The sequence below is a fragment of the Lepisosteus oculatus genome, chromosome 7 (assembly GCF_040954835.1).
Source record: "Lepisosteus oculatus isolate fLepOcu1 chromosome 7, fLepOcu1.hap2, whole genome shotgun sequence".
Classification (NCBI taxonomy): Eukaryota; Metazoa; Chordata; class Actinopteri; order Semionotiformes; family Lepisosteidae; genus Lepisosteus; species Lepisosteus oculatus.
The window spans coordinates 24,680,024-24,706,166 of NC_090702.1; the positions used below are offsets into that span (position 1 = coordinate 24,680,024).

Sequence of the window (26,143 nt, forward strand, 5' to 3'; positions counted from 1 at the left end):
CCAAATCGAGATGCAAAGATGATACAGACAAACTCAGCAACACTTGCAGTTGTAATTGCTGCCAAAGGTGCTTCTTCGTTTTGATTCATAGGTGAATATTTCCGCAATCAGCATATTTTAATTTTTGGTTTATTTTTGCATGTATTACTGACATTTAACTTGGTTCATTGGTAAAAGACTTCAGCTTGAGCCTTCACATTTTGAGTAAAAACATTCACTTTAAAATAGTAATTTGTAATTCAATAAAATGGGTCATTATGTGGGTGATGTGGGTGAATACCTCTACAAACCATGTGCTTACACCACCTTAGGAAGCAAGTTGATTTTATGTCCTACTGTGCTTAGAATCTAAGGTTTTAATGGCTTCTTAATTCCATGAGAGATGATGAATCAAATAATAAAGATTTGAAAGGGATATATGGGTTATATAAACAGTAGTGATTTGCTTGTTTTGTAGAAAAGGTTTGTAGCAAGAAATATTAATCTCATTAATTAGAGAGTGACACGACAGTGACAGCCTTTGCTTGCGCGTTTCAGCAGAATTGTGTCAAAGGCGAAACAGCGGTGACGGCAAATCCAGGAGTCGAAATCCGATGAAAATGATTTACAAAAGCCTGCATACTGCTGTATTCACACTTGTTCCTACATCTTCCAACAGCTCACTTTGAATGGGATGATTGGTCCGCAGAGTAGGGCGGTGACGGGGAGGGAAATGACGGAGCAACAAGGAAACCGAGAGGCGGGCTAATTGGTGACGAACTGTCAGGCAGAGCTGCTGCTGGGAGTACGGAAAAAGTGCTCATCACTGTGAGAAGTTTTAGTGTTTTTTAAAGACCTGTCACACATTCTTATTCATGTCTGCAAGAAACCCTGGAATCGAGCTTGGTAAGGTTTATGTCCACTAAGTCCACTAAGAAAAGACAATGAAATGTGTGTTTCGCGCATGGATAGGTACAGTACAGTGACTTTAATACAGAGTGCTGTTGTCCTGTGATGATTCTTATTCTTTTTATTTTATGTTATTTATGTTTATGTTTATCTTTATGTTATTCTTTTTATTTTGAAATGTAATCACTTCACAATTTTTTTAGGTATATAGATATGAAGTATTTTCCTTGTGCAATATCCTAACTGATAAATCATGGTCACCGTGCAGTATGCAGTTACAGTTTAATGGAAAACCGGGCGTTTATTACCGGAGTATTCCACAGATGAAAAAACACACGGTTCAGAAATTTAAAAGAACACTTAATACGAAAGGACACAGTATAGAATATATTATTTTCGTGAGCAGCTAAACGACGTAGGTTAGTTTTCTACACGTGGTGCGGTAAAAAGCGGTTGAGAAGTTTGTGGTTATTTTACCTAATGTGTCACAGGACTGGTGCTGCTAAAGATCATGTGATATGATTATGGAAAATTGCAATTTAATTAGTATCAGTGATAAAAATAGCTTGTTCCTTTCCCAATATAATTTGAAACTCTTTGCTTTAGAATTATGCTTAGAAAATTGTTAACACTGCACCAGGAGTGATGCAAGTTTTTGGCAGGATCCTGAATTACAGTATACACCATCCCGAAGCTTTTAATAACACTGTCATGCAAAATCAGTACCGGTGTATTAATAAGATTTAATTTTCTACCCATCACAGACCTAGGATGGGTGTCTAGAGTCCGTGTAAATCATCCTGCAGTTCTGAGACGGGCACAAAAAATACAGAGCTGGAAGCTCGTGAAAAAAGGATGGCAGGTATGTTGTGGTTTATTACCTGAACTCTACATAAAGGTGTATCATTTCTTATAGTGAATATCCAGATTATGTCTTTATCACAGTTTTGCATTTATCCATTTTACCTGTATTTACCTTAACATAAAGCTTAGCCAGCAGCCATATCACCCTGCAACTCACATCTGGCAGCCCACTGAAGCTCAGCAGGTGTGAGCCTGGTCAGTACCTGGATGGGAGACCTCCTGGGAAAAACCAAGGTTGCTGCTGGAAGAGGTGTTAGTAGGGACAGCAGGGGGCACTCATCCTGCGTCTGTGTGGGTCCTAATGCCCCAGTATAGTGACGGGGACACTATACTGTAAACAGGCGCCGTCCTTCGGATGAGACGTAAAACCGAGGTCCTGACTCTCTGTGGTCATTAAAAATCCCAGGGCGTTTCTCGAAAAGGGTAGGGGTGTAACCCAGGCGTCCTGGCCAAATTTCCCATTGGCCCTTACCAATCATGGCCTCCCAATAATCCCCATCTATGAATTGGCTACATTACTCTGCTCTCCTCCCCACTGATAACTGATGTGTGGTGAGCGTTCTGGCGCACTATGGCTGCCGTCGCATCATCCAGGTGGATGCTGCACATTGGTGGTGGTGGAGGGGAGTCCCCATTACCTGTAAAGCGCTTTGAGTGGAGTGTCCAGAAAAGCGCTATATAAGTGTAAGCAATTATTAATTATTATTAGAAAACTTTCCTTATGTTTTACCTTTAAAGTAAATATTTTGCATCTTGTCCTCCATGTTTAACATTTATTTTATTCCAGGCGCACGTGTAGTGTTGGTCAATAAAATCTACAGTACTTAATCAGAGAAACGTGACTTCCTTTCATGTTTCAATCATTTATTTTAATCATTTATTGCAATATTTATTAATCATCCAATGAAACATACCACTTACAACTAGAACACATTGACACACTGTAGTTAAATTCATCATGTTGATTAACATTTGTCATCAATAGGGGTTGATCAGCAGAGGGTTCATTGTGAAAATCACAGGCTAGAGAAGTGTATTGCCATTGTAGGCAGCAATACAAGCTGTACATCATAGACAGGTTTTATAGGGCGTGACCAAGCATGTGCAGCTTCAGCAGTCTGAGCCATAAATGTGAGACATTTAAACAGTTCATTCCACAATGGGACACAAGTGTGGTGAGTAGGGATTCCATATATAAATCCACCAATCCATTGTCTTAACAGCTTCATCCAATTTTGGGTCGCGGGGGAGCCAGCGCCTATCCCATCAAGCAATGAGAGCAAGGCTGGTTACTTCCTGAACAGGATGCCAGTCTATCACAGGACAGACACACGCACTCAGACTAGGTCCAGTTTTCCTAGAAGCTGGTTAACCTACCAGTATGACTTTGGCCTGTGGGACGAAATTGGAGCGCTCGGAGGAAACTCGCACAGACGTGTGGAAAACATACAGATTCCATGCAGATAGCCCCCCAGGGCCAGAATTGAACCCAGGGCCCCAGCACACACTGTACACCCATACACGGTATATGAAGTTGTATGAGCAGGTTTTCCTGCTGGAACGTTATCCTGTTAGGATAAGGCTGCAGGGAGAGCAGCAGGAGAGGAAGCAGAAGGTGATGAGTGCAGTGCAAGGCGGTAGGGTTGCCATCACTCGTTACAGGTGGAGCTCCGTTGTGACTAGAAAGTCCCGCTCAGATCATCACACCTGGACTTCCCCATCGACAGGGCTGTCGTACACAACAACCAGCCACGCTATTCCTTCACATCTGTGCCACACGTGCAGGCACTCTTCAGGGTGGTCTGCACACAAGCTTGAAGAGGACTTGGCACAAAAACATTATTCTGTTCATGAGCAGCACACATTGGTTCCGTTCCTGTATTAATCAGTGAAATCAAGGAAGTGCAATTATAACTTACCCGTTTTCTTTCTTTTCTGTCCTCATATTCTTCTTCCTTTTGTGGTGATATTGATGTTATTCTTTGTTGCCGCAGTTGTCACAGTCATGTAATTTTGGTTGTTCCCAGTAAAACTGCAAATAAAAAAAATTATTAAATCAAGCAGTCCTGTAATTGGCAGTATACTGTAGATAAGTGTTTTAATCAAAATGTGGTCTGCTGACCCTAGCTCTTATTGCATTTAATAGGCAGCATGGCTACTTAGAGCAGTGACGTGTATAGATCTGACCACCCTCTCTGGTGACGACACTCCCTCCAATGTCCAGCGGTTGTGTTTAAAAGCCATCCATCCCATTCGCGACGACCTGCTCAAAAGCATGGACATGGATGACAAAGGTAGGTCGATCTGATGTTTCCCTCTGGTTATGATAACAGCAGATACACTAGTGAGGACACACCAGCTCTTTCACTGGTAAGCCTTTTTTGTAAAAGGTATTTATTGAAATTGGAGCTAATTAACATTATTCTTATAGCAGGTCTTGTGTAACATCTCAGGTTATAACATTCAGTATGCAGCACTGTAATGTTAGGAAATGCCTGTCATCTGTTAATTTTTTTTTTGTAAGTTGACTAAAAATTATTGTAATATGTTTTCTACATTCAATCCAAGAAACAAAATCAATCAGATCTTTCGTCCCTATAGGCTATATTTTAACATTTTTACACTATTAACCTGAATACCGTTTCTTCACAGTGTCGGATTAAATAATGACTAATATTTAAATTGTAAATAAATAGTTGTTAGTTATTTCAAAAAGGAGAAGCTACTGTAGTCCCAATATAAGCACACTTCCTTTAAAAGAAATAATTCCATTGCATTAACAATTGTGTAAGATTCCTGACTTGAGACCATGTCTCAGGAACTTTGCATATAAAACATACCAATCTGTGATATTAAATTAACAGTGTGAGTGTTGGTCCTGACTTTAAGAAGTTTTTACACACTACTACTGCTACTACTAATAACAACAATCAAAAACAAAACCAAAGCTCTGACTAAACATAATCTATAATCTATGTCTAACATAACCCAAAAGGAATGTTATAAGAATAGGAGAGGGGATACTACTGCCCCTCTGAGCTAAACACCAGTATTTCCCTTTTCGAGAACAATTACTCTGAATTAGTGCAGACAATAGGTGAGACTACGGAAGTGACCATCTTTTTGAGTCTGATTTCGCAGCCTCTAGTGGCAAGTCTGTGGTAATTGCAGACCTCTCACTGGCCAGTCTCCATAATGCTAATAGTCATGGTGAATAATAATAAACTTTATTTTATATAGCGCATTTAAAGGTGGCTTCTCAAAGTGCTTTACAGAATGACAACAACAATAAATAAAAAGAATACACAAGATAAAACACAATTACAATACACAGGGGAGACTGTGGATGGAGGAAGAAAAGTAGAAGCAGAGGGGTAAAGAATGGAACCAGTTAAGTAAAGGCGAGGGTTTTGAGTCTGGATTTGAAGGAGTTTAGAGAAGGTGACTCTCTGATATCCTTGGGCAGAGAGTTCCAGAGCTTGGGGGCATAACAGGAGAAGGCCCTGTCACCCATACAATGTAGATGGGCTTGGGGGACAGTTAGGAGACCAGAATTAGAAGAGCGAAGGTTGTGAGGTGGGGAGTAGGGCGATTATAGTTCAGATAGGTTGAATGATGATGCTTTTTTAATTCTGTTGTTTATGTTTAAAAAAAAAAGTTTTTCTGTTAACGTTTGATAAGATAGAGATCATATCCTAGTATTATGGAATTAATGTGAATATGTAAAAGTATTACCACACAGCTGAAGAGGCCGCAAAAGCTAAAACATGTTTTTTCTTTTTACCTTTCATCTTAGAATTAATCTAATTAATTTAATCTAAATTAATCTAATTTAGAAATCTACTTGTTGCTAAAAATGTATCATGTGGTACAATTCAATTCAAACATAATGGTAGTATAACATATGTCCACTAGAGGGTGCCTACATATTTCTTTAATGCAGAACTAAATTAGAGACTTTTCTTAGACACAACTAAAATCAGAAATTAAATTTGTTATTTGATTAATCTATGGGCATACAGTAGTATTTCTCAATTTTAGTTAAAATGTTAAACATCAGAGGTTCTTTACAGCAGTTCACTAGATCTGTGTTATGTGTAGTCAATGAAGAAGCAGTTGTACAGAAAAATAACTTGTGATTTAGACAGCATGGACATCATTGCTTATATGAATCTTTAAAATTAAATCCTCTTCCTGTGGCCTACAACATTGCCAATGGGCATAATGTCCACACTGACTATTTGAATAATGGAACTGATGTAATGTTTTTGTGATGCTCTACATATTTCAGCACAGGGAGAGACTGAGAGACTAAGAGGTATAATAATATAAGAATAATGTCTCTTACTTTGACAAAATGTAATGTAATGTAATACAGTAACATCAATAACAAAATTATTTTTACATTTTGATATCACTTTTTTTTCATTGCAAAACTTACGTAATTATCCACCTGCTATTGTTACTCAATAGGGAAATTGATTTTATTCTGTCAACGGTAAAAACAATGCACAGTAACTTGTTGTGGTCTTTGATCAAATGTGTCCGTCCAATGGTTTAAGCTGACTTATACAGTAGCTTCCTTTTTTCACTGCTGGGTTTTTTAGTCACTTAGCAAAACATCAAGCTTCCTTCATACAAAATATTCACCCCCTTTCAGTGATTTTGTAAAATTAACTGTAAATGTACAGTTTTATGGAAGTTTATCAGGCATTCAGGTTTTGAAAGGTGTTACTGTTTTCTCCTGCCCAGGTATAACTACAGCTGCGGTTTGTGTCTACCCGGCTCGTGTAACTGATGCAGTAAAAACACTTAAGACAGCCAAGTCTAACATCCCTGTGGCCTCAGGTAAGTGCACAGACATCTTTAGGTTGAGCATTTAATACCGCTCATACTTGAGGTGATATGGTACAGAGTGTCCTGGGAATTCCCTTGTGAAACCGAAGCGATGTGATAACTTGGTGTACACCATGGCAGAAGAATTTAATCACTGCCTGAAGAATTTAATTTGCTTAATAATATTCTAAGCAGCAAAATGCCAGACATAAGATGATTCCACTTTAAGGAATTAAGCAATAACATGTAATTTGATTATAGCAAATTAAATCAAATAGATACATTCAAAATCAAATAAGATGTAATTATAATAAAGAATTAAGAAGGATGTGGGCTAGAAGATTGAAACCTTTAGAAAGAATTCAGTCCTGTTCTTGAATGCTTATTTGTACAGTAAGTTCCTCAAGCTCCTCAGCCAAGGATGGTTGCAATGGAATTACTAAGGTGGAAAAACTACTCTTTGACTGGATGATGTTGAAGAGAGGGGCCTTTAAAACCAGACTTGGTTTGTTTTAACATGCAGAACAAGGGCTGTTTTAAAATTTCAGTGCCTATGATTTATTCAGACAATGGAAAGTGTTCCCAAGTTTTTGTGCGGAACATTAATAACACTCTCAATTTCTCATATTGAGTTGGCATGTGAAAAACCTATTTTAGAAAAAGGACATTTGTATAGAAGTAAATGTGAGGAGTCTGCATATTTCTTGCACCAGAACATGATCAAAAATATTCTTTGCTTAGTTTAACAAACTCGCAGTCCAAGTGAGAGTTTTTTTTAATAGTTATGGAAGTTGTGGCCTTCGCTCACTAAAACAGGGACAATTTGCATTATTGCTGCCTGGTAGGGGGACACCACAATGTATGAAATCTTAAATACTTTATTCTGTATGAATTGCTTAATAGTTAATACATTTATAGATTATTAAAGTAAATGTTTGCTTCGCATATATCCTCTGTATGGGAAACAGCGGGAAACAGCACAAAACAGCATGAGGGTTTACAGACAAAGGTTCAAAGGGGTGATGGAAAATAAAGTACAGTACTGTATACGTAGGAAACCAGGAGTAGCACTGAACTGCACTATCAGCCTCCAGGACCCCCTGCTCCCCAATGCAAAGATATTCTCTGCCTGCTCACAGTTCAGTTCTGCACCTTACTCTCCACTCCACATTCACTGTTGCAGCAGCTCTCTAGTTCATTCCTCATAATTAGAAAAAAGGGGAGGTTTCAGGTTGAGCCAGATTGGGTTATTGGGGCAGAGCATGTTTATTAGTGATTCGCGTGTCGGCTTTTTTTTTAACCCGCACCCCGCCTGCGGTTGTGAGAAATGAACCCGCCCCCGCCCGACCCAATCTAAAATCTTTTGTTAACCCGCGCATCACTAGTGTTTATATTGTTGTTCTCTTTAACTTTTGTTTATATATTATTTTATGATGTTTAGGAGAGAAATGTGGTATTAAATTAGAAGTAAAGCTTTAAGAAATTAGAAGTATTTTTTACATGCTACGTACAGTATGGTCTTAAGACATCAAGAGTGACCAAAAAAGTTCTCACAGTGCAGAGAGGTAAAATCACATGAAATCTTTTGAAGGTACCTGTGTAAATCCCCAAACACCTGAAAGTTCTGAACGTTTTGAAAAATAAATACCAATTCACAGAAATTTTAAATAAAAACATTATCTTAAACATACTGTAGGCATTCCATCCATCCATTTCCTAAACACTTCCAGTTCAGGTTTGCGGGGAATCTAGAGCCTATCTCTGCCAGCAATGAGCGCAAGGCAAGGTACATCCTGAACAGGGCACCAGTTCATCACAGAGCAGACACACACACTCACACGAGGGCCAATTTTCCCAATGTTCACGCAAATGGACCTACCAGTATTTATTTCACTGTGGCAGGAAACTGGTGTACCAGGAGAAAAACCACGTGAACTCAGGGAGAACACACAGAAAAACAACAACAGATGCAAATGGAAAACAGCACCTCACTTACAGTACATCAGGCTTGAATTGAACCGAGGACCCAAGCACTACTGTGCTATCTTCTTGATGTTGCAGGGTATATAAATGACTCAGACCTCATGGTAATTGTTCCACGAGCTTGACATGTACAAAATGCATTACCACAGTGGATGAGGCCCTGCATGTTCATCATCATTTTATCCTTGAGAATGTGTTTCAGGTCCCTCTGACGGTGTTCATCTGCCGTACATGCAGCGTGAACATTTCATTTGTTCACTGTGGCTTCTGAATGGACTGATGGCAATGGGACAAGACTTCTTCCTTCATCACAAGCCTTTTCTTTGCAGTTTTGTTTCCCCTTTGGGATTGGATCTTGCTTTGCTCTCTTAGTCATTTTCTCCTCTTTGCTAAAACACTTGATGACTGTTTGTAGAGGCAAGAACCATGACTATAAGTAGCTTCCTAGCCATTTCTTTAATACAGTTCAGTAAGAGAAATGACAGTGCGGTCGTTCGTAACAGACGGATTGATCTTACTGTAGTGGCCACAGGGTTTCCTGCCGGACAGACCTCCTTGAAAACGCGTCTCGAAGAGGTGCGCCAGGCAGTGGAGGACGGAGCCCGTGAGATTGACATCGTCATTAATAGGACTCTAGCGCTGACTGGGCAGTGGGAAGGTAAGCTTGGCAGTTAATGGCAGCTTCGCATCTACATTCTCTGTTACAACAAATCCTTGTTCTGGGGAAAGTGTCAGTCTTTACATTTGCAAAGACAGGATCAATCTTAGCCTTTTTAAACTTTTTGATACATATTTCTGTTGTATTTACTGAGTTCGTAGTCATGTTTCTCTGTATCTAGACCTGTGGCCTTTCATCAGAAATTTGGGCTGGGCATGATATGGATATACAGTTCCTAATATTTCACTGTTTTTCTGTGCCTTTTAGTTAGAGTTCGGTTGTACTAATATTTCTACTTTGGTTTCTGTAATTGCTGAGCTGAAGCCACATAGGTGGCTTCTGTTCTGTATACACTCTCACAAAAGTTCTTCACAAGAACAGAAACTGGTACAACAAATGTCTACCAGAAAAAAAGTAATAAATATCAAACAATAAAACGAAAAAGTGAAGGTATATGTCATTTAAAAATACTATGATTGCAGCTGTTCTCTATGTCCTTTAGAAATTACTGGACTTAGTGTTTTTACTGTATATTGTCTCAGCATAGTTATAAAATGCATGCTTGTAATTATCCCATGTGGATATTTTGAGCTGTTGTAGTGGTTAAGTTTGTGCTAAATACGTTTCCTCTTACAAAGGCAGACCTACTGTCACAACATTTGAGAACCAGGATCTATAATGTAAGCACAGTGAAAATAAAGTGTAAGTAAGGGGAATATTTAAATAATTAATGTATCATAGGGGATTGTATTTGATTTACAAAGATGTTATCCTGTGAGAAGGACTGGGAACAATAGAGACAACCTGAAATCATATGTAATGCACAGAGTAAGGTAGAAAAGAAGATAAATCTTTACAACAAAAAAGACTTATAACAGTTCTGTTTAATCATGGAGTCATTAATCCTCCATTACTGTTAATGTCAGCATTTCATTCAGGTGAAATGTATTTTGTGATTCTGTAAAAACAATATTGTTATAATGTTTTCCTATATAGGCCCATCTTTTTTTAATGAAATACACCCGCACAATTTGGAATCGCCAGTTACAGTATGTGTTCAAGTGTCGGCTCACAGTGACAACCCCTGTGCCTATAAAAAGTACAGTCAGACTTTCAATCTGCTCCTGCATCGAGCTGTTCATCTTCTGACACTACATGCTTTGCAGCAACGTGCAAGGTTCAGTGCTTGCAAGCACCTGGGATGTGGCATGGGATCCCTGTTTCACCAGGTAACGAGAGGGACTTGGCTGGCTAATGCCAACCCTATTCCTGGCGGTGCCAGGCCTGTTGTGTGTCTGCTTGGGCGCAGTCACCTAGCAACATGACAGAGATTCAAACCTGCAAAGCTCTGGATCATACTGTGTGCAATTGAATGTCATCTCACCTGTCCCTGCGCAAAACTTAATGAACATACTGTATTGACCAAAATAATTTTTTTATTTGTGCTGTCTGACACCTGGATAAAGTAAAATGTGTTTTTATTTCAGTTTCTGTATGGTAACCTCAAAATCCTATTGTTTTTGTAGTTTTGAAGGGGTACTTGGATTGTCTGGGTTGATATCAGATGGTGTCTAATATAGATGGCATGATTAATTTTAAATGATTTTCTTCATTTTAATTATTTTACTTGGTTTATTACTGCAGTGAAACAATTTAAACTATATGAACTTACAGAACACAACAACATAACTGCAAGCGTATTCTGATTGTCAGAGAAAAGGGGAGGGAGCATCTGATTTACTGTGGATTTACAATGGTTTGCAATTATGGTATAACAAAACAAAACTCAAGAGCAAACAACTTAATGCATCTCTTAGTTTGTTTCAACAAGAAAATACGACATAAAAAATGTCAAGCTTGGAGAACTTTTAGGTGTGGTCGTGTTCTGTTACAACTTTAGACTTACAGCTGTAGGGATTTTACATACTGTATACCATTAATATCCTTGGAAAGAGAGAGTGCTGTAACTCCATCCAGTCTTCGTTGAGATATGAGCCCTTAATATCTTATGAACTCCTCTTATTCCTGCTCCAAAGTAAACAGCGCAGATCCTTCAGCCGAGAAGGGTGGAGCAGGATCAATCTTTAATCTAGAAAGAAGCTGTTTGTCAGAGGCAGTTTAAAATTACGTAGCTTGTTGCACTCTCCTGAAGAGTGATCTCCACAGATTCTGAGGAGATTCTACCAAACCTGATCTCGCTGTTTCAAAGATGGAAACCATTGCAGGGACTGTCGAGATCATCTTGCTTTTACCCCTCAGGCAAGCCCACTCTGTGCCCACCCAAGTCCCCCAGCTTGACCACCTGAGTAATAAGCACTCCCTTTGTTCACCGACAACCAAGTACTGTTTCAGAATCAATTGGTGAATGGTTGGCAGCTGTTGCAGCAATTTGTGAGCTCAGTTCTTATAGGCACTGCCTCCTTCTCCTGTGTCTGCATGAGCAGATTGATTTTTTGAGTAATTCAAGAGATTCTTTTAATCTTTTAGGCTGTGTCCCAAAATGCACACTTGTAATCTTGTGCCCTTCATATGCACTTTCCTGCTTAGGTCTGCAAGAGCTTAGTGTGTCCCCTTTCTTTTCACAAGGGTGCTCACGAGCGCCCCCAGTGTGTCCCCTTTCTTTTCACAAGGGTGCTCACGAGCGCCCCCAGTGTGTCCCCTTTCTTTTCACAAGGGTGCTCACGAGCGCCCCCAGTGTGTCCCCTTTCTTTTCACAAGGGTGCTCACGAGCGCCACCCAGTGTGTCCCCTTTCTTTTCACAAGGGTGCTCACGAGCGCCCCCAGTGTGTCCCCTTTCTTTTCACAAGGGTGCTCACGAGCGCCCCCAGTGTGTCCCCTTTCTTTTCACAAGAGTGCCCACGAGCGCCCCCAGTGTGTCCCCTTTCTTTTCACAAGGGTGCTCACGAGCGCCCCCAGTGTGTCCCCTTTCTTTTCACAAGGGTGCTCACGAGCGCCCCCAGTGTGTCCTTTATGCGCCTTCTCTGAGCATCAGAGCAGGAAATTACTCTCAGTTTGTTGCAGAAAGTTTTGAAAATGAAACCTTGCCGATCAAAATGGAGAGAAGTTGCCATGTAGAATAACATACTGTACTCATGTGTTAGTAAAACTTAACTTTTTTTACCGTTTTAAAACTCATACTATTGTATGTAAAAGCATTACATACAATCATTAGGCTGCTTTAGATTCATATGTATCCCAGGTACAAAGTGTTGATATAATTTTTTTATTGAATTCCCCCATTTTGACAGATGAATATGAAGGCTTTGAGTTTTGCCAAGTGTACTTTATTTATTTTACTTTAACCACTTCGAATCAGTCCTGTTGGACATCATGAGTTATGTTCCTCATACTGTCGTTTTTGTACCTGCACAGACGAGATGAAAGGTATTTAATAATCCAAAGGTTTGATAAAACAGAGAGCATCATTGCCAAGTTTTCCTTGGTGTACTTAGCCCGGTTTGAGTCAAGCCTGCTCAACATGAACGAACATGATTACTGTATGTCACTTCTTTTGTGCAGGCACAGGCGAGATGGCATTCAATTTCATGCAACTGCGAGTGGAGAATGAAAAAAGTCTTTAAAAAAATTCTGCAGACCTGCACTTAGCCACTGGAAAAAAAAGTGGCATGAAAGTACCAACGGAAAGCATTTTGACTGTGAGCCTTATAACCAGAGAGTGATGTCAATTGAGGGTGTCTTATTACCCTTTAATCAAGTTGCACCCTCAAATGCTCGAGCACTTTGTCCCCACTTGCGCAAGGTCACAGATTTGCGTATATGAATAAGTGCTGAAAACGTAAACATCAAATCACTAATTTATTGTTTAATTTTATATTTCACGTTTACTGAGTATGTATGGTTAACTGACAGTGTCAGTCTCTGATGTGTTGCCTTCTCTTTCTTTAGCTCTCTACCATGAGATCTGCCAGTTCAAGAAGGCCTGTGGAGAAGCTCACATGAAGACTATCCTAGCAGTGGGAGAATTAGGCTCTTTCACCAATGTCTACAAAGCCAGTTTAGTAGCTATGATGGCAGGTGAGTTTCTGTAGGCTTGTTCCCTTTGGCTACAATTTAGCTACCTGGCTACAATGGGAACTTTGCCTGATCTAAAGTAATTTGCTTAGGCCAGCTTGTGAGTGAGTGAGAATTTTCAATAACTTTAAAGTTCAGTTTTGAACCTTTACCATTAAAAATCTTCATAAATTCACAGCAATATTTTTTTCTGTCTTCCTAGATGGTCATTTTCATGTGAAATTACGTTAAATCGATTTTTGATCACACAACAACTTTATGACAAAATTTAGAATAAGATGCAAAAATTGACAAGATCTCAAAGTGTTGGATAATGTAATGTAATTAAAAAAACAAATCATTATTTTCAAGACTGAATTAATTAAAGAAATTGTTACGTTTTCTAAAGCAAATAAAATCACCTGGGATGATGTGAATGTCAGGAATTTTTCATTTTTAATTCATTTTAATTCAGGATTGCCATACAAAGACAATTAAAGTGTTTCATTACGTATTACATGAAAGAGACAAGTAGTCATCTCTTAGTAGAACTCTGGTTAATTTCATTTATTGAAAGCAATACGTTTGCAACAGTCCATATTTTCTTAAAATAAGGGACCTGCAGTTCACCATCATGTCCACTACATGGTGCTGTTGCTTAACTCTTGCAATAGGCCTATTTTTCTATGAGCACTTAAACGAGAAATGCAAACTATGACTGTATGCTTAACTAATAATCACGTCTTAAGCCGATTATAGTACCAAATTGTCCGCAGGTCTGATTAAGATCATTATTAAAATGCATTGCTTTTGTCGCCACGCTCATTTCTTAATCTCCTCTTGTTTCTATGAATTCCGGATGAGATTTCTGAAATTGAATAATAATTTGATCCATTAATCTCAGAAGCTGGCAATTTTATTTCACCCTCCTAGCAGTCTCCCTGGTTGGCAAATGAATAGAGCTTCATTACCACAGCCTGCGTTTAATAACCATTATCCATTATCATGTAATTAAGACTCCCCATAACGAATCTTAAGGACAATGCAAGTTAAAAAAAGACAGAAAAAAATACATAGAACATTTCTTTAATGAACTGGAAAATGTTCATCTTGTTCTGTTCAGTAATGAGGTGCAGAACAGCCATTAAACTTGCTGCAGAACAGAAGGAGACTGATTTTATAAGTCTCCAGTTTGTGTTAAATCTATTAAAAGCACAATTTCATCTTCTATTTTTATCAAAAAACTGATTAAGCTTCATTTCATGATTTTTTTCACATTTCACATTCTTCAGAAAAAAAAAGATTAACTACATCAGACACTAACAATTGTGTGACTCTTCTTTACCAGTCAGAAGCAGCGTATGCTTCTTGTGAGCCCTGCAGATATACTTTGTTAGACAGACTAAGTTTAATAACTCAGCTGATTGCCTGAAGATTATCACTGTCCAAAAATGTAATGGTATTGTGTGTAGTTTCTTATTTTGGCAATATTGCATAGATTAGGAAAGCAAGAGCCTCTCAGTTTCACAGTTGCATAAAGGAATTATAGATATAAATGCATTTTTAAAGCATTGATATTATTGACAAATATTACATCAGAATTGTCTGTACAAGATTAGTAGGTATATCGCATAAGTTAGTAAAATGCAAAAGATCTGTAACTGATGTTTGGGAGTTCTGGTAAAAGTTACTACTGGAATGGGGTCATCTGGAGTCAATGACATGATAGTGCTAGATTCCTTAATAACTCAGAACACTGCAGTGATGGAAACTCACTTAGCTGTCTAATGCACAAGCAGCAAGGAGCTTAGAAGGTATATCAAAATTGAAAGGGTGCAATCTCTCGCATCTCTCTCATGTTTTTGGCTGTATTATAAACTAGTTGGTCATTGCTGTGTTAGTATTTGATACAATTAGTCTTTTTCTTGTCTTGTTACTCCATACTTACTATAGCACCTTTAGAGTATGTGGTTTAACTTGTCATACCACATTCTCGCGGGAGCAACGGTTCTTATAATGGTATATCATTTCTGTCTGCCTGTTTGTGGATTTAACAGAGTTTGCTCTTGAAATGATACTGCTCCATTTTCATACTCATGGGCTTTTGCACATCCAGTTGTTTTTCAACAAACTTAATATTTTTAACTAAACGTAGTATTTTCTTAGTATTTACAGTAGGTATCATTCAAACAGGTAATATGCATGAATACTTAATAAATCACTAAAGTTTTGCACAAAAAACAAGCCGTGGGAACATTTCCACACTCCCTACCAATTAAACAAAAACATCATCTTGTCTTATTCTGGTCTGATTCACGTCAAATTTAAACATAGACATTTTAAAAAGTTCGTTTAAAAAAAAGGTAAGGTCAATTGGTTTTAAAAATAATTTAACTTGTAAGAGAAATAATATGACTTTACATTTTGAAAACAGCAGTGACAAAATGTATTATGTTCTGTGGAAACAAGAAATTCCAGCTGTTTCTTCCTCTGTCATGGGGCATGTAGAGACTTGCATGTGAGAATAAACAGGGAAGTAAGATCACAGAGCTCTTTTCATAAACTTTCTGTTAAGGAGGCCTGTCCCTTTCTGAATAAAAGCTTTCTGCCCCTCATCGTCAAACTTTTTCCTCAACTTTATTAAAAACAGGTCTGTATTTTAGAGATGACTTTCATTGCAGGTACAAGGCAATGTCCCTGCTTCTAGACCTTTCTTGATTATTCCATTCAGTGGTCCGATTAAATCAAATTGGCAGTAGCACTCATTTAACCTACAGAAATTAAGTAAGCATATAAAACAGACAAGCTAGACAAAGCGTGCCACTATTAATCTTTCCCTTGGGATGTCTTTAAGGCGATACAATAAAGAGGTGTTTGCATTCATGTGAGTTAATTGTCTTCTAGGACTTTCTACTACGTGAACTTAGTTAAAACTCAAAATCAATAAGTTGTAGTAGTGCAGCAGTCCTCTGTTTTACCTAATATGTTTTTAACACCCGACGTTTGAATTTACAGGATAATCAGACCACGTGGCACAAGATTATGTGCTTTTTGAATTTGCATCTGTTGTATTATATACTGTACCGTATATATAGAAGATAGTCTCGTTGACTGAGCACTGTTATCGTAACTTGTTTATATGTTTTGTGAAGCAAAGGTTTTAAGTCTAGAGAGGAAGTGTCTATAGAGACCATTTGGGTCATAACTTAGTTTTAGGGAAATAACCAGCATTTTTCATAAGCACAGTCCTATACACATTAAAAGGCATGGTGTTTCAGATTCTAAAATCTAATAGAAGATGACTTTCGAATTGTATCACTTATAAAGTTGTTTTGATTTATGCAATACTGATTTTGCTTTTCATCATTGCACATTAAATAATGCAATATAATGTGGTATTTGCAGAATAAAGCAAAGGTGATACATATTCAAAATCTACTTCAATCTCCAATATAAATTAGATCTTCTTAAACCCCATGATACATTTTTAAAAAGATATAGACACAGACATATTAATTGACTTAAAATAACACAAAATACTGTTGATTGCACATGAAGTGAAGTATAGTATAGAATCTTAATTGATAAAGGGATATATTTTAGTACATTAGTCTTTCACCAAAGTATGAATTTATTTATTTTAAAATTAGGCTAAGAAAAAAAATGTGATGGTAGGCAGCATTTTTTTGGTCTTCTAAAAAACTGCTGTAAAAAATTTCCAGTTCTGCAAAAGTAGTAGGAATGTTTTTTTCCAGCCATTTTTGGAATGCCAGTAAATTTGACACCTATTTTCACAATGCAACATCCTGATGCCGCTATCTTTTCACAGGTTCAGACTTTATAAAGACCTCAACTGGGAAGGAGACAGTCAATGCAACAATTCCAGTTGCCATAGTAATGGTGAGGGCTATACGAGACTACTTTTGGCGGACAGGTCATAAGGTATGTTTGCAACTTGTTAACACAGAAAACATTGGTATTCCTAAAGGTTAATCAAATGTGTTTGTTCTGTAAAAGGCAAAGCCATCTTGCAGCCGGAACAGGAGAGAATATCTTGGACCTCCGAACAGTTGTATTGCTCTGTTTAAATTGTCTGCTGAATCAGACAGACATTCCACAGAGTATGCAGTTACTCATAATGTTGTATCATTATGATAATATTCTACCCAGAGTTTCCTTGTCACAAACAACTGATAGCTGCCTCATCACTTGGTTGTATTTCATAAATCCCTAGTTACTGCTCTCCTTTAGTTTTAAGGAAATATAAAAAAATACTGATTTATATACTGTGGGAAGTTGAGGTCATACGCATCATACTGTATTGTCTTAGTTTAATTTCTGAACGAACAACACTAGACTTAATGCATTATTTTAGACTACAAAAAGTAATTTTTCAACATATTAGAAATCGGTCCTGCAGAAGGATGATGTTATTGTTGCCGGACTTTCAACTGAAGGGCTTCTGTTGTTAATAATTGTTATTGTCTAATTGAATTACTGTTTAATTGAATTGCTTCTATTGTTTCAGTAGCTTCTTTTGACCAGGATTTAAGAAATTCCTGCATAGAAATACTCCCATCTTCTGTTTTGTATAATTGTCAATACAGTATAATCCCTCGACTCCATTTTTTTGGGGATGGTTTCATCTGAATAGTCAAATGATATGGCTCTCATAGAACCAGATTAAGTGCCCCGCTGTGTGTCTGTTTTTATACAGTGCATTCATGTACAGTATCTTTTCGATGTTTTTTGTTCCCGTAGGTTGGTTTCAAACCAGCAGGTGGGATTCGCACTGCCAAGGACTCCTTGATATGGCTGACCCTGATGAAGGAGGAGTTGGGTGATGGGTGGTTAAAACCAGACCTCTTTCGCCTTGGAGCAAGTTCACTATTGGCGGATATCGAGAGGCAGGTCAGTGCCTGAGCCTCATGCGCTCACTGCATAGTCCACATAGGAACTGCAGCGTTACAGGCCTCTGCAACTAGCTACATCTTGAAAGTACCAACTATGAATGGAAGAAGACTCGGCACTCTCAGCCAGGTATTACCTGGTTTTGCCACACCTTTAAAATGGCTATTTTTATTGCTTGAGAAGGCACCTCATACACAAAATGAAAAAAATATTAAAAGGCAGTGGGAAAATAGCATATTTTCATGTTCACTATTCTTTGGTCAAAAGAATCCAATGCTTATTTTTCTAAAATATACAGTAGATAGTCATTACTGTCTAAGATAGTCATTACAGTTCTCATAAGAAATAACAACATTTGTTTTTCTTAAACTATAAATGTATAGTGGTCAATCATTTTTGTTATACGTACTCGATTCAAAAACATCGATTTTGTCTTTCACGTATCGGCTCACAGCTGAGATAATGGAGGCTGCACGTGGGTGTAGGAGGAAAGTGCAGGCAGTCTCCTCTCGCCTGACCGCATCCAAGCCACTCACTGCCTAACACATCACGGGCTGCACACCTCTGAACCAGCAGTTTAGCGCCAGCTGGAGGAGAGGAGCACCCCTCTGCTGTAGCACTGTGCAGGGGTCACTGTCTGTCTGAGAGCCAATAGAGACCTGGCTGACTTCCCTCACCAGAGCTCAGCCAAGCGTGCCACTGCCCTTTGGGAAATCACCGGTCACAGTCGGCAACCCTGACCTTAACCCAGGCTCGAACCCGTGACTTGATAGAGCGAAGGTTTCAGAAAGATGATGGAATGACTTCAATTTACAAGCTTGTTCTGTTTAAATTACAAGCTTCATGTGTAGCCTACAGTTTAGTTTCTGCCATGAACACTAAAGATGAATACATTAGTAAGAGAACTCAAAAGAATGAAGGTTAAAGTTTGAGCATAGTTTTGAAACTGCTCAGTACAGTGTGTGTGTGACAGAGAAATGGAAGGAGAGTACTGTCTGCAGAGGCCTTAGCAAAGATCAAACCAGCCGAAACAACCTCTTATTATCTCTAAAGTGTATTGCAAACACTGTGAATGTACATAAAATAAGTACATCAGATGGAAATCTAAAGAGTTAATGTCCTGCTTTTTTCCTCAGATCTACCATTATGTGACTGGGAAATACGCAGCATATCATGAGTTACCCATGGCTTGAATTCAAGGAATCTGGACCTTCATGATCAACAGGTTTTCAGTATCTGTGCAGGGCAGTAGACTGAATAATTCAAATTTTCATTGCTGAAATGTTTCCAGGATCAGTACTATTATTAAAGTTGAAGAGAAAAAAACAACTTTATCAGCAGTAATATTTGCTAATTAAAAGCAAAGTCTGGTTAATTAATGATGAATTAATGTAATGATTGTTTTAGGTGTGATAGTCACAGAAGGTGAAAACTTGTGTTACATGTTCCTATCAAAATAAAATTGAACATTTTTCCAAAGGTTTTAAAAGAAAAGGTTTTGCAATGTACCTTCTCATAATAAGCCATCACAGAACTGATGGTGAAACATTCTTGAGCCTCATTCCTTCAATTTAGTTTAATGGTGGACTAGCCAAAATCTTCATCCATCAGTATGTGAGTCTTAACTCAGTGGTATGTGAATATATCCATGTGCAAAAAAAACAAATAATAGTTCAAATATAGATTGTGATATTTAGCCATAAAACATACATGGGTGTGAGCCTCTCTTCCAGGGTTAGGAAACATAATGTGTGCTTCCACATCTGAACAAGTTTTGTTCCCTTCAACAAACTATAAACTTGAGGCTGCTGTAAGACTATTGGGAAAAAATGGCTTCAGCCATGAATACGTTTCATCCAAAAGTACAACTGTGTAGTAACTGATTAAACCTTTTTAGCATTTCAACTGGTAAGACACCAACAGGCTTCAGCAGGAAAACATTTCAGTTTCATGATTTCAGTTATACTGTACAGTATATGTAATGAAATGTAATAGACTAGCAGTGGTTTCGTTGATATTATTGGTCATGTTTGTGAGATGCTACAAAATTGAAGTAGCAGCACCTTAAAATACCACTTGAAATATTGATTTCGCTTTTCAATTCAGAAATTAAATATATATATATATTTAGATATCTAGACCCTTCCATGTTGATTACCTTGCATGGTAATGGCTGTAATGTTGTACAGATTTCGGTTTAAAAAAATTAAGATGCTCAGTTTTCTTTTTGGGCAAACCATCCATCTTATTCATTTACCATTTAATAAACAGTTTCCCCCTAAGGAAAAGGAGAAACATCGGCCCCAGCACACTAGAACAGGAACATCAAGTTAAACCTGTCATACTGAGTGGAACTGATGTGGTAAACTACATGTTTGCCTAATCTATATTTCACACATTACGGTGTGTATTACTATAGCATTGCATAATCTATTGGACTCATCACGCTGTTCATGGTAAAGGAAAAATTGTGAAAAAAAGTGTTTAGTATTACGTATTATGTACATTCAATTGTATTTTTTCTTCATGACTCTTCACTATTGAAAACTATTCACTTTTTTATGATAGAACACTCTTCTTTATTTCCATTTGATTTCCATAATTTATTTTGAATGTAAGTTAAGTGGTTCAGCCATATAGGACAAGAGATAGTATGATCTCTCTAAAATCATGTAACTTTTTTTTAATCACCAGACCAGACTTAAGTTTCTTAATCTTTTGCTGGAGCACAATCTTTTTCTGTAGTCGATATAAATAAATTTGTTTAACTTAATGCCTACATCTTCAATCAAATTTAAGAGTGTTGTTGATACTTTGAATCTGATGTGCACACCTGTACAAAATAGGTACTGTATAAAATCTTACCCTTTTCAAGTGTGCTTGTATTCCTGTATTTTATAGGCAAAACTGAGCAGAACGTTACATGTAATTTGAAAATTGCGACATACAGTAACTAGGTATTATATGTTAACCTGCAAGAGTTTGGAGACAGCTATCATTTAAAATGCATACAATTAGGTTTTGTTGCGAGGCACCTCGTTTTCAGAGGGACAGACCGAGGAACAAAGGTCCTTGAAACAAAAATAATGTTGAGTTTGACTTCCCCTGAGCTCTTCTACTGCAAAGGGACATGTGACCTTCTTAACATGTAATACATGTACATTAAACATCATAATGCAAAGTATTGTGCTTGTGTTTATAAAGTGTCAATTTTACAAGGTCTCACATACACATAAAAGAAAGTGGTAGAAGTGCATGATCTTCATTTTCTCTTACTGCTGTTTACTTTTGTTTTCTAGGCAGTGTTCTCAGTAGCTGCTGTACTGTAATTATCTGAGTGCTATAGTATATAGTGTTACATGCATCATCAAACTGTACTTTGAGGCTGTGGAGAGTCATAGGAAGAGGATTTAGAAAATCTAAAGACAGAGTTACAATTATGGAAAAGAAATTCATAACTGTGTCAAATCAGAGTTCTAAGGAAAAGCAGCTACCCAGAACGAGGCTGTGTACTTCTTGTTCGAACATTTTACATGTCTCCAGTAGTTTGTATTTTATTGATCCCACAAACTCTTCAGTCTGTTTCATGCAGGAATCCTAGACAGCATGCATCTCGGTTCTCACTTTTAGGGTTAATTTACCTAACTACAATCCCAAGGGGCTCTTCCTAGTAATCAAGAATAATGTTTTAATAGTGCTTCCTAATGGGAGGCCACAAGATCAATTAAAGCAGCAATAATGAAAAATAACAGTGAAGGCACGATTGGGTTTTAATGAAGTTGTGCGTTTAAAGAACAAGATCTAATGTACGAAAGGGTGCTTGTAAGGCAGCACTTGGGGACTTGAGAACAGCAAAGGCCTCGATGAATTGCTCTACAGCTACTCATCTCCCTTTAGTATTTCTTTCAGATGTTGCTTTCGCAGCAAAGGAGCCAGGATTTTCATCTTTCATTTTCTTGCCATGCTACAAAAAATGGCCCTGCTTGGAATAATGAGACGGGGCTTACAGTTTCGAGAGCTGTTCTAATTAGGGTGCTTGTACCCCAGGGGGGCCTCGGAGGAGAAGAAAGTATATTCTGATGCCCAGGATTATTGCTTTCCAAACCTCTGTGGCTTCCTTTACCTCACGTCTCTTGAAAAACACATCTTAACTGTGTCACAGAATGCCGTACTTTTGCTTTAAAACCCTTTCTCAAATCCCTTACAAACATTAAGACGTTTTAGGTGTTGTTTTTGTCTCCTCAGATACAAATGTCTCCATAGAATTTTAAAGGAGGTGAACAGCATACTGTATGTGCACCATATATGGGTGAAGTTAAAAGCAAAGTGATAGTTTATTGGGATGTGTTCAGAATCTTCACCATCATCTTTCGTGTTGCATAAGATGCACGTTTCAACTAAGCATCCTTTCATCTATGGAAAACATGAACATTCCAGATTGTGTGAAGTAGCACACAATCGTGTAACCGTATTAAATGTTCACTACAGCTAGACAGTGGTTCAGATGCCAGTTTTCTGTCTAAATTTATAGAAAATGAAAAGGTACAGATCTAAAATTAATTATTTAGACCCCAGCTAGGTATACTTGTCCACATCCATCTGTCTGTCCATCTATCTACAAAATCTGCAACAAGATGGTACTGTATAATGATGGTACAATACATCATGGTCATTAATTTCCTGGAATTTTGTATGTCTGCATATTCAGTATTTCTCATATTTCATTGCATTTTTTTTAAATGATTCTGTGCTGTGAATTATAGAATCAAAATAAAATTTATAAGTAACTTTAAAACTTTCCTTCTTTTTCATGTATTGAAGAAGGATTTGTGGACTAATTAACATTTTCTTCAGTTAGAATTAAAATATAAAATGCTTTGCCCTCATTTTGCCAAATCAGTGAAATGCTTTGCCCTCGTTTTGCCAAATTAGTGAAATATGAACAGATGATTTACTGGAAGCATTAAGCATACAGTACAGTAGGGCAGGGACTGAAAAGGTAAAGGGTTGACATTTCAGTCACGGTGTGCTGAATGGAATGGATATTAACTTCATTTACTCTGAACATGTGTGGCCTTATTTAAATCCTGTGATGTCCTAAGAGAGGTTCTGAAGCTTGAAGTGTTAATGGCCTCTGAAAAGGATTTCACTTGAAATTTTAACAGAATTTTTTCAGTTTTCTGTACTACATTTTCTAAAAGTAATAGTAAACATTCAAGGTGTAAGTCTGTTAAGCGAAAAAGCAGGTGTCCACTCAATAAATGAATCACCTGTAAATGTTTCATTTGGCTAGAGGAGTTACTGTATATGAGTAGGAAAATGTTTCGCTGGACCAAAAAGCTTTGAAAGTTGTCTTGTTAGTGTTAAGTGTTTTGCCATGTTCTACAAGATCACACTTACTGTAGGAACCCCTGGTATTGAGAGAAAAATACATGTTTTAAAGATGTTCTGGACTCCTACAGCAGTATAGAAAAGAATAAAAATGCCTGTCTTTCAAATGTAGAGAAATCGCTGAATATTGTGTGCATTGGCCTGCTGTTTGTTTGAGTTTGTGTATCATGTAATGAGACGAATGAAGAGGGAAGCATGGGATCTCGCTTATGTAAAGTTCCACTGCTAGTCTTGTACTGGTATGGGTACTGATATTGCAATCTTGAGATACCAACTTCGGAATTGTAAAAGTATTTTGGTTCATTATTTTGGCCAAGATTTCTTCTTGGCCAGGATTGCATTGTACTCTAACTTAGCAATTGTTCTCAACTGGCTTAATTGGTTAAATAAACTATTAGAATTTGCATTGTAGGAATTTTGTATAATAAATCACCAGTACCTTTAATTTGGCTTTCTATAGCCCCTGTGATGACCTGTGTGACCTGTGGACCTTAATTCATTGGAAGGAATTCACTATTCTCACTATTGCTTCAGTACTGAAAGGGAAATGAACTAAAGTACTGTATGCATTTGATTCTTCAAATGCTTAGTAAAATATGAAATTGAAGTCTCTGGGTATTTTGATTGATTTCCATTTTGAACATTTAAAATGTACAAATGTGAATCAGAGGGAACTTGATGTCAAAGCGTAAATAAACCTGATTAAACATTGTTTTTGTATCATGATGATCTGTATCCTCTTTAGAATGTTTTACTGTCAGGTGAAAGGTGTGGATTGAACAAGTTCTTCTGTTTGCCTCCAACACTGTTACCCTGGTGTCACCTGTTAAAGTCAGTCTGCTAATTATTCAGTTGAGAACAATCACTGTGTGCTGTCATGAGATAATTAGCGTTTTTGACAGAAAACATTAACATGGACTTAATGAATAGAAGGCAAACAATATGGTTATCACATCCCTTCTTTGAGATGCTTACAAGCTCCTAGACTTCTTCAATGCGCTGCACTTGTGTTTACATTAGAGTTGTTTACATTAAGGAGGCTTGGTTTTTAGCTAAAAACTTTTTCAAACAACATTCCATGGGATTACCATGATCCTGACAGTGTAAGTTCCCTTCTCTAACTAAAATTCCAAAATGGTTTTGGTGAGATAAATTATTAACTTTGGTACAGTGAAGGTTTTGTTAATGTACTGTAGGACCAATTGTTTTTTAAAGAATCCATTTTTTTCTGACTGTTAGAACCCTGTTCTGAAGACGATAGTTGGAATAAGGCCCTGGTGGAAGAGGTCTTGATAAATCTGGCTCAGGTTTTCCCAACTGGCCCAAAGAAAGACTTGCTGTCAGATCCATCAGGAGAAGCAGGCAAAGTACTGTAAATAGAAAAAACTGAATTGATTTTTCTTATGCATCAAAGCACCCTACAGCGCTCTGCAATGGGAATCTTCACTGTTCTGGGACTAAATCTACTGAACAACACAACAGTGGAAGCTGAAGGGCAAATCAGAGATCTGGCTTAGGTGGACAAAGAAAACTTTATTTCATAATACAGATATATACACATGGGAATCTTCAATTTTATGTTCCAGAAATACAGGAAGAAGATTATTTTTAAACCTTTAAAAAAAATCAAATTCCCCAAATACGTAATGCACATGTACTGTATTTATTATTATATAATGTACAGTAAATATGTAATTAGAAAATTAATTTTCACAATGAATCTAATGTTGGGATTTACAGTAGCAGAAAACACATCAGCCAAAAACCACTACAGCCAAATGTTCCAATGTTCTGTATCATACTTTCTTCAATGATAATTTGTTTCACTTGTCTAAACCCCATTATGGGAGGAACTGTACATGTTACAGGCATTAAATTCAGTGTGTGTTTCACAAGGTTATGTCACTGATCATGGTGATAATACTTTCTGATATTTATTTAAAAATATTAAAATGCTTGTTCAAATATTGTCCTTACATTTTCCATCATGCTGATAGGATAGCAATGATCTAGGCCTTTTCTTTTAAAATCATAAAAGAAAAGGCATCCAAGCAATACAACTCCAAGCACTGACCAATAGCACACATTATACACAAAAAAGTGAAGTGGGGAAAATAAAGCAAACTGAATGGAGGGAAGCCAAGAATAAAACTCCTATCTTATTATCTTTTGTGAGGACAGTTTTTTTAAGCATGCTTTGAAAAGGTCAATGGTCACACTATCACTTTGAGTTCCACAGAGATAGTGTTGCACACAATAAGTAAATCCATTGTCCATTGAGTGGAACATGGACTTCAGCAGAGTAAGAAGACTTTATACTGTATGTATCCATCAATCATCTTACATCTTTATCCATTACAAGGTTGAAGGGCAGCCGGAGACTGTTAGGGCAAGTTAAAGGTGCAAGGTAGGGTATACCCTGGATGGGACGCCAGTCACCTCACAGTATATACTGTACGTAAGGACAAAATCCTTAAAGTTACTTTTCTATTACATCTAAGGCTCATGAAACAATATAGAACTAAACTAGAAAGTCATATACTGTACAGAAATAGCATCCCTAGATATAGCCAATTTGGTCTTAGGAAAGGAAGATTTAGC

At 37.5% G+C, this 26,143-nt stretch overlaps 1 protein-coding gene across 1 annotated transcript; it reads left to right on the top strand.

The window, feature by feature from the left end:
• The first annotated feature begins 748 nt into the window (after positions 1-748).
• Positions 749-21,332, top strand: dera (deoxyribose-phosphate aldolase (putative)). The gene is made up of 9 exons (XM_006633504.3): positions 749-885; positions 1,653-1,750; positions 3,899-4,046; positions 6,505-6,600; positions 9,095-9,229; positions 13,136-13,264; positions 17,070-17,182; positions 18,002-18,151; positions 19,288-21,332. The coding sequence occupies exons 1-9, from the start codon at positions 855-857 to the stop codon at positions 19,342-19,344; spliced, it is 957 nt and encodes a 318-aa protein (XP_006633567.1). The 5' UTR covers positions 749-854; the 3' UTR covers positions 19,345-21,332.
• The last annotated feature ends 4,811 nt before the right edge of the window (positions 21,333-26,143 follow it).